General features: G+C 39.4%; 1 protein-coding gene across 8 annotated transcripts in view; it reads left to right on the top strand.

Moving 5' to 3' along the window:
- The window catches only part of LOC148064090 (receptor-type tyrosine-protein phosphatase mu), a 221,997-nt gene that overhangs the window by 158,059 nt on the left and 53,879 nt on the right, over positions 1-10,059 (top strand). For 4 of the 8 annotated variants that reach the window (XM_087810890.1, XM_087810888.1, XM_087810887.1 and 1 more), the window contains exons 15-16: positions 3,869-4,004; positions 5,781-5,810. In XM_087810890.1, the coding sequence (XP_087667016.1) occupies positions 3,869-4,004; positions 5,781-5,810 (166 nt within the window). The remainder of the gene's footprint in view (positions 1-3,868; positions 4,005-5,780; positions 5,811-10,059) is intronic. The other 4 variants (XM_087810893.1, XM_087810891.1, XM_087810892.1 and 1 more) reach the window with 1 other exon arrangement.

The following is a 10,059-nucleotide window of genomic DNA, read 5'->3' as shown; positions in this document are numbered from 1 at the left end:
ATTCATGAATATTTCTCATTATTTCGTTCTGATTAAAGCCGCCGCGGCGATAAAGAGACGCAATAACTTTGGTTTTTTTTTTTTGTAGGACGTGAATCCGACGGCGCCGTCAAATTACACGCGGAGAAAATGTCATTATTGTAATAACCTAAAGCGAAAAAGCTAATATTTGTTGAGAACCTTAGGATGGAGATGAAGCCGTCGCAGGAAGTTCCCTGGTTTATTAATGTCAGGCTGTGGTGACATCACTGGGGAACCTTGAAACCAGCTGATGGTGTTTACTTAGCAGGTTCTATTAGGTGCCACTGTTGCAGTGCATTATGGGAACTGGGGGGGGATCCTCTTCAAAGCGTTTTCATGTAGTATCAGTGTTGAAAATATCGCTACACGTAAATATTGCGATGGCAGTTATTACATCCCCTGCAGCTAAAGAGTATATGAAATCCCGACAAAGACTGAGGACAAGAGGATACCGTTGACTCCAAATATCGATTATACTTAAATATTGCGATGCTCTTCTTACGATAACTTATCGATATTCATTTGCACTGTATCATTTTTTAATTCACAATTTTACCTTTATTCACGATTTCTTTATTTATAATTAACTTTCAAGTATTCACAGAATTTGTTCATTTTTGTGTCACAATTAAACTTCCGGATGCTTGATTGCAGCAGTCATTACGTCCCCCGCAGCTAAAGAGTCTATGAAATCCCGACAAAGACTGAGGACGAGAGGATACAGTTGACTCCAAATATCGATTATACTTAAATATCGCGATGCTCTTTTTTAATATACCTTATTGATATTCATTAGCACTGTATCAACTTTTGGGGGGTTTTAATCATATTTTATTTTTTATCATCATTCTTTGTTATCTAAATAACATGAGTATAAAATAAAATAACTTCTTTATTTACAATTAGCTTTCAGGTATTCACCAAGTTTGTTCATTTTTGTGTCGCAATTAAACGGCAGCAGTCAGTACGTCGCCCCCGCAGCTAAAGGAAACAATGAAATCACGGGGATGACTGAGGACGAGAGGATGCAGTCGACTCCAGCAGCTTTTAAATCAAAACTTTAATGGTTTATATTTCAATAAAGTATGCATAAAATATAATATTTTTATTTATTTATTTACTAATAAAATGCAAATATTTGTAGGGTTTGTTCATTTTTGTGTTACAATGAACCTTCCGACCACTTTAGTAATAAAGGAAAGCTAAAGTAAAAAGGTAATCCATGTAAGATGACTGAGGACAAGAGGATACAGTGGATTCCAGCAGCTTTTAAAGCTGATGTTTGGACATATTTTGGTTTAAAAAAAAATGAAAGCAGTTACGACTTCGTCAAGAGTCATGTGGTCTGTAAATTCTACAACACCAGAGTCAAGTACTCGACAATACTACACATATATACTTGTTCCTATCAAAATATTCTTGCCAAATACACACCCATAATCTGTGGTATTTAAAAATAAATCTTCGCCGACCAGTGGCACGTTAATCAATCGGAGACAGTTTATAGTAACATTAACTTTAACACCCTTTTGACCTTACATTAACCTTAGACCCCCCTGAGAAGATCAACTTGGCATTCTCAGATGCGCCTAAGAAGACAAGAGGAGGAACTTTGATAGACATAAACTTAAAATAAAGCCATAATTCCACTTGAAGTCATCCGGGGTTGGCGGTATGTCTTGAAGACCCTCGCTAGGAAAGACTCAGTCCGACTCTCAGCCTGGAAGATCTAGAATTTCGATCTGGAAGATGTCTTTGCTCAAAGAAAAAGTGGTTAAATTTGTCAGGATCGTAGGTCACATGACCTCGTGAAGGATCGGAAGATACACATTCATTTAACCCCTGGTACATTATGATGAGTCCTGTAAGTTCGTGGCTCCATCCAAGTGGTTCCCGGACCCTTTATCTTGACTCAGGAATATCGACTCGTGACGGCGCCGCGGCTCAAACCAAACCACCATCACCACGGCGATACAATCAACCCCATCAGTTCGGACGCGATTGTTAATACGTCAGCAGTCCCGGAAAATCCTGCGCCGCCGAGATACTAAATAAAAAAAAGCCGTCGATAAGAGCGTCGGCAAAAACGCGTCGCCGCCAGAACCCTGGCGTCGGATATTCGCCACGGTTCTTGAACGAGGAACGGCGAAGAAACCAAGAGATGAGTTTTTATCGTTCGGGACCCGGGCTGACAAGGAGTAATGGCGTCCAGGCCCGACAGTGTTGTCTCCCTTCGTCTTATCGGAACAAAACACTTTATTTCCGTCGCCTGTTGTTGTTGTTGGTATCTCCTGCTCCACTTTTGGCTATTTCAAGCTTCTTTTTTTTTTATCTTCTCCGGGTTATTATCTTTCTGAGCGGAGCTTTCTGCATTTTCTCCGCCGCAGCGGGAAGAGGAAAAAAAAAGCCACAAACATGATTAAGAGAAGGGTAAAGACGGCGAGCGCTTATCTGCCGTGGCGTAAGGTGAACTCTGGGAGACGAACACGGAGCCACTTAGACTCGGGGTAAACATTACGCTCATGTTTGGAGTCCACTCAGGGACGCTGGACCTCAGGATATCGATTCATCAAACTTCATTTTAGCGTTTAATCGCATTTGCCAAAAACGGGCAGGCTTTTTAATTTGAGGCCGGGTCGGGAGCTCGCCGGGCTTTTGTCCTCTCGGCGCCGAGAGGTTCGGAGGAACAAGAGATGTCGCGCGAGGAGAGGGTCAAGTACCGTATTCTCCGGACTATAGGGGGCACGTGAATCCTTTAATTCACTCTATAATAGACGGAACGCTGTTCAATACTTACTGACCTTGAGGCACTTTTAGTTCAAGTACAACTAAAATATGTCAAGTGTTTTAGTACCACTTTGGTAAAATATGAAGCCGCACTGTGAGGATATGTAGTAGTCTCTGTAGTGTTACTGCACAAGGCTCTGCTGCTGAGTAGTATTACTACGTAAGAAGAAAGAATATTACTCTGAATAGATCTGTGGCACTGAACAAATCTTTACAAACTACTCCGAGAGGCTGCGTTGTATTACAAAGATCCACCGCAACCCAAAGGCTTCTTAGTATTAGTCCGAGAGGATGTGTAGTATTTTTCCACGAGGCTCTCTAGCATTACTCCAGGAGGCTTAGTAGTAATACTCTGTGTTATTACTCCAAAGCTCCATCGCACCCCATGGTTTCATAGTGTTACTCCACAAGGCTCAGTAGTAAAAAGCCACAAGGCTCAGTAGTATTACTCCATAATGCTCAGTATTATTACTCCTCATGAGGTTTGAGAAATAAATAATACACCAATATATCAACATTACTTCATATTACTTTATTGATATTTAACAGCGATGAATCAATTATTTGAATAGATTTTTATTTCTTTTTTTTCGTTTCCAAATCTTTTTTTATCAAAACTTTAATGGTTTATATTTCAATAAAGTATGTATAAAATATAATATTTCTATTTACCTATTTACTAATAAAATGCAAATATTAATAGGGTTTGTTCATTTTTGTGTTACAATGAACCTTCCGACCACTAGAGTAATAAAGGAAAGCTGAAGTAAAAATGTAATCCATGTAAGATGACTGAGGACGAGAGGATACAGTGGACTTCAGCAGCTTTTAAAACTGATGTTTGGACATATTTTCATGTGGTCTGTAAGTTCTGCAACACCAGAGTCAAGTACTGGACAATTCTACAAGTATATGTACTGGAGTATCACAATATATTGTACGGTTACCACTGTATCGGGACACATATCATGTCCCAAGATTCTTAACACTACTACTGTGTAGCATCTTTGCTAATGTCACGACATTCTGACCCGTGACTAACTCACCGGTTCCACCTCAGGGTCGGCGACGCACAAACCCAACGCGGTGGAGCCGGAGAAGCAGACGGACCACACGGTGAAGATCGCCGGAGTCATCGCCGGCATCCTCCTCTTCGTCATCATCTTCCTCGGCGTGGTGCTGCTCATGAAAAAAAGGTAACGTTTCTTTTTCCTCTCTTAAAAAAAGTACCTTTTTTTTGGTGAGGGTCAGTATTGAAGTGTTTTCAAGTGGATCCGTGTTCTGGTCCGTGAGTGGTGGTGAATAAATAATTAGCCGCTCGTGTTGTTCCGCACCATTAGCGCTGTTTACAGCCGTGAGATACACTGTGGCATGAAAAATTAATCAGTTTTCCACGGCAGCTTCGGAACGTACGCGCCGGGGATGAGAGGAGGAAGACACCGGGGGAGGAGGGGGAGAAAATATTATGACCACGTAGCTAAAGGCTAAGTTTACATTAGCCATGGACCCCCAGCGGGGGTGGGGGGTGCGGAGCGATCGCAAATACTCGCTTTTGTCCAAAGCGTGACGAGCAAGAGCAGCTTTAAATAAATAAAAATCCAATTACACTGTTGTGTATCAAGTCTTCTCGCTGTAGTCAGTGGGTAGTGGGGGGAGGTCAAGGGTCACAGCCGCCAGGGGAATCTCACCATCCTCCAGGAGGACAAGATAATACATTCTTATTGGAAAAAAAAAAAAACCGAGAGAGTGAATCCTCCTGGATCTAATGTGTGTATAGGCTGATGGAAGGAACATTATGACCACCTGTGTGGCATCGAGGGTCTCGGGAAATAATACACTTGGAGACAGGATTTTAAAACTAACATTTCATGAATGAAAAAAGCGTAAAATGAAGAGAATGTCATCAAGTTTACTCTCACTAAGAAATTAAATATAAAAGACAACAAAAAATAATGTCAACAAGTTTGTTCTCGATAACTGGAGTAAAAAATGAAATGTAGTTATGACACTGAAATGAATAAACATAATTTGAAGTCTACCAATTAAATAAGCTTTGTAATTTCTTTTGTCTAAAATTAAGTACGATTAAAAAAAACAACAACAAAAATAGAAAGATAAAAACTAGGAATAAAAAATAAATTACCTTAAAGTCAAATTTAGAAAGTCAAATAATTTGGCAAAGAAAAACTACTTATTAAGAACTTAATATTTTTAATAAATTGCACCGTTGTTCTAAAATATCAGAATTACAAAACATTTATTGTATTAAAATAGCATAAAAAGTAAAGCAATTTCTCTTTGTGTTTTCAATACAATATCAAATACAATGAATAAAATAAATGATTAAATTTGACAAAATACATTTATATTAGTTTAACATTATATAATAATAGGTTATAAAAAGGTAGAAAAGTAACCATCAAAATAAGAAAAGTCGACTTGTGTCTTCACTCCAGGAACCTGTGGAATCATTTCTCCTCAAACGATCCGCACACAAACACACACACGCACACACACACACACGCACACACACACACACACACACACACACACACGCACACACACACACACACACACACACACTCGCACACACACACACACACTCGCTCTCAGATTTCAAACTCGCTCTCTAATGGAATTGTTTTCAATTAGTCTCAATCAAGGCGACCGCGCCGGCGACTTCATTGTCCGAGTCTGCGAGCGTCGGCGAGCGTCGGCGAGCGTCGTGCGCCGGAATCTCCGGCGCTCGTTAGTCGTGCGACCCCCGGGGGTCGCGAGCGTCCGCCGCATGAACTCCACCCTCTCGCCCTCACGCTCACTTAGCCGCCTTTGTTTCTCACCATATCTGAGTTTGTTCATTTCTTCTCTCTTTTCAAAACATTAATATATTTTTACTTTTTTCTTTCCTTTTCATTCCATCCCCTCCCCCTCCTCCACTACTGCTTTTATCCTTCCACCACCCCACTCGGCAGAAGAACCTATCACTCCTACACTTACTACCTGTAAGTAACCACTCGCTGTGATGCTAGTCACCTACACGCCGCGCCCCATGCATGCCACCATCTCTGGGCTTCCCTCCGGTCCCGGCCGCAGCGATTACAGAGGCTGTAATCCCTGCTGGAGGACACAGAGGGCGCCGTTCCACCCCTTCATCACGCCGTGCGTCTGCTTGTGTCGACGGGCGCTAGTTAGCCGTCGCGCTAAAGTGGCGCGAAAACGAAAACTGATCTCCGACACTCACTTCCTGCTCGTCTGAGAACACATTTTTTAAAAAGCGGCGTTTTACTTTTTAAAAAAAATGTGTTTGGCTAATACGACGCATGAGCTAACATGTTAGCGACGCTTGCATGTCACGACTTGCTGCACGTTCACGCAACAAACATGACGACACATTTTTAAACTTTTTAAATATTGATACTAAACGTTTACATTTAAACAAAATTTACTCGAGAAAGAGAATGAGTCGTGAACTGAGAAGTCAAATTTGTTGAGTCATTGAATGTAGCGCTAAATTAGCATAGCAATAAATCTCAAACAAGAAAAAAAACATTTAGTTTTCCAGCTAAGAAGCTAGAAGCTCAAAAGTAAAATCATGTTTTGCAAAGAAAGTAGGAAATTAAACCAGCTAGTTAAACTAGCATAACGAATAATAACAAATATATAATTATCACCAAAAGTTTTGACAGTAAACTCAACAAAATAAGTTAAAATTAACACCAAACAAGTAAAGACATAAGATAAAGGAAATGTATTTACTTAAGCTGTTGGTCATGAAGTGTCTCTTCTTTGAAAATGCTCCTCTGCTATGTTGGCTTTTGTTCTCTATGTGTTGGGCCCTGATTGGATAAGAAAGGAGTAGAAAAAGTTGTTCTTTGTCAAAAAATGTTGCATGTTGATGTACTTTATGTCGCATCACATGTTAGCCATGTTAGTAGCATAAACTACATTAGCTATGTTAAGTACATTAGCCTTGTTACCTCCATCAATTATGTTATCTATATTAGCTATGTTAGCTACATAGACTACATTAGCTATATTAGCTTCATTAGCTACATCAGCTATACTAGCTACATCAAATTTGTTAACTACATTAGCTAAGTTAGCTATAGTAGCTACATCAACCCTGGTCTAGAAAGGCACTTCACAAATAACCTTTACTTACTTACATAAGCTACAATAGCAACATAACTTAGCTATATTAGCTACATTAGCTACTTAAGCTACATCACCTACATTAGCTAAATACACTAAATTAGCTATGTTAGCTGCATTAGCTATTTTAGCTTCATTGGCTATGTTAGCTGCATTATTTACATTAGCTACATCAACTACGTAAGTTACATAAGCTGCACTAGCTACATCAATTACGTTAGCTAAATACAGTACATTAGCTATGTTAGCTGCATTAACTATGTGAGCTTCATTAGCTATGTTAGCTGCATTATTTACATAAGCTACATTAACTACGTTAGCTACGTAAGCTACACTAGCTTCATCAACTATGTTTGCGATATTAGCTACGTAACTAACGTTAGATACATTACCTACACTAGCAATGTCAGCTACATTAACTATGTTAGCTTCATCAGCTATGTTACATGCATCAGCTACGTTAGCTACCTTAGCTAGTTAGTTATGTTAGCGGCTTTAGCCAAATCAACTACATTAGATACATTATCTATGTTAGCTGCCTGAGCTACATCAACTATATGAGCATATTAGCTTCCTACTGTTCTCACTTTTTAAGAAGATGTATATATTTTTCATCACACACACACACACACACACACACACACACACACACACACACACACACACACACACTCACTGCTCAAACACTTGTACGACCATCTCTTCATCCTTCTTGTCTGCGGGTCACTGTTGGCGGACGATCACTCGCTCTATCACAGAATCGCTCCATCGATCCTCACCGGCCGGGAAACGTCGCCTCCGAGGATTATTTCCCGCTCGTCGTGTCGCGCTCGAGCTAATCTGCTGCGAGGAACGACTGTGATGGCGGAGCATCAAAGAACATCACAGAGATAACGTTCGTCGAGTCACTCGCGGGATGCGAGTCTCAAAGTATCAGTTGTGTAGACGACAGCGGTGACTCCACCCGAGTCTCTCGTGGACGACCGGGCGTCCATCTTGGTTTTAATCCAATAAACGTCAACTCCTGGACGCCCGACCGATGAAGCCCATTAAAGCGCTCGCGCATTTCATCAAAGGCAGCAGAGACGCCAAAATATTCACTTTGCCGCGGCGGCCAAAAGGTGGGAAGCCGACATCAGTCGTCCTCGCTCATCGTCCATGCACTCACATGTGCCGTGGAATGTACCGGCGCTTTAATCAGGTGGACGCCCGCCATCCTCACGCCCGGGATCAATCGGACACTTGTGATTGGTGGCCTCGGCTCCCGCGAGGGTTTTTTATCCATCAATCATGTTGAGGGATTCTGCCGACTCGTCCGGGTTCTGACCAGAAGCTTTAATCACGCATCGATGGCGTGTTTACTTTCCTGGAATCTTGGATGTAAACAAGTGCGAAGACGCTCGGATCGAGTCCAGAGCGAGTAAATATTCTACTGTCGGAGCTCGTGGACGTTTAGAAGTTAGCGAGTGGATCGACTCGGATCATGAATCATATAATTTAACCTGAAATGTAAAGATCAATTTTGGTTTTAGTTGCTCGTCTTTTTCAAGAATTTTACATTATTTATTATATTATGTTTTTAAGATATTTTGTTTAGTTTTCTTTCCCTCACTGTTCCTTTAAACACGATCAAATTTAAAAATTTTAGTGAAGTAAGTGTAAAATAAAAAAAATCACTAACCTTTTTTTTAACAATTTTTTTCTTTAGCATTTAAAAATAATTGGGGGATAATCATGCTTAACTTGTGTTTCATAACAAAAACAAGTGAACCTTAAAGGTAAAATCTTTCACAACAAAATACATGAAAATAATTAAAATTTTAGTTATTGATATGCTACCAAGGAAACCAAAAATATTTTTCCTTCTGCAAAAACACCTCTAAAGAAAGAGACGCTTTTAGTTTTATTAACATTTACAATCATTCAAATTAACACAAATCCTTTTTTTTTTTTTAAGTAATTTATATTTCTTTGTGTTTCTTCTTTTATACTTTGTTACACTTAATATCACATTTCAGTTTATTTTCTAACGTTGTTTTTTGTTTTGCCTTTATCAACTTTAATTTTACTTTTTTTTCAACTTAATTTTACATTTTTTGTATTTTTATACAAAGATATTTCACAGTTTTCTTTGCGAATTCTATTTTGACAATAATATAATTATTAAAAACTTTTGTTTCTCTTTTTGCTCAGTTTTTTGTTGTTGTTAAAATAAGAATATTTAAAAACATATACTTGTAGCTACAATAGCAACATAACTTAGCTATATTAGCTACATTAGCTACTTAAGCTACATCACCTACATTAGCTAAATACACTACATTACCTATGTTAGCTGCATTAGCTATTTTAGCTTCATTGGCTATGTTAGCTGCATTAGCTATGTTAGCTGCATTATTTACATAAGCTACATCAACTACGTAAGTTACATAAGCTACACTAGCTACATCAATTACGTTAGCTAAATACAGTACATTAGCTATGTTAGCTGCATTAACTATGTGAGCTTCATTAGCTATATTAGCTGGATTATTTACGTAAGCTACATTAACTACGTTAGCTACGTAAGCTACACTAGCTTCATCAACTATGTTTGCGATATTAACTACGTAACTAACGTTAGATATATTACGTAGGTTTCCTTTGCCCTTTATCCGCCATTTTGAACCTTCCTGTTCCCGTGAAGATCCCGTCAAAAGCGGAACTATCTGGTTCTTCTTCATGACCCGCCTCTTCCTCAGAACCGAGTCGCGATGATCATTCAAACACTTTCTTGCAACAATTAGCTTCACGCGTCGCTGTGATCGATCGTCGCGTCTTTTTCCATCTGCCGCGGAAAAGAGACATTTGATCGTCCGGAGAGAGAGAAACGTGTTTCATTTCATCACTGACGACATAAATCTGCTGCGACGTCAACAACACATGAATCTCTGTTCGAACAAAATAAGTCTGAGACTCAAAACACCCTTTGAATCCATGACGAATGTAAAACTGTAGTTTTTAATATACATCATTTATTATTTGAAAACTTCTGTGAAGAAAGAGACGTGTTTCTTTTGATTTATTAGCATTTAGCGCTGTTTGTTTTTAGCTGCAAGT

Source organism: Callionymus lyra, chromosome 16 (assembly GCF_982586985.1).
Source record: "Callionymus lyra chromosome 16, fCalLyr1.hap1.1, whole genome shotgun sequence".
Taxonomy (NCBI): Eukaryota; Metazoa; Chordata; class Actinopteri; order Syngnathiformes; family Callionymidae; genus Callionymus; species Callionymus lyra.
Note: the sequence above shows the minus strand (reverse complement) of the source record. Positions and strands in the feature narration are given on the sequence as shown.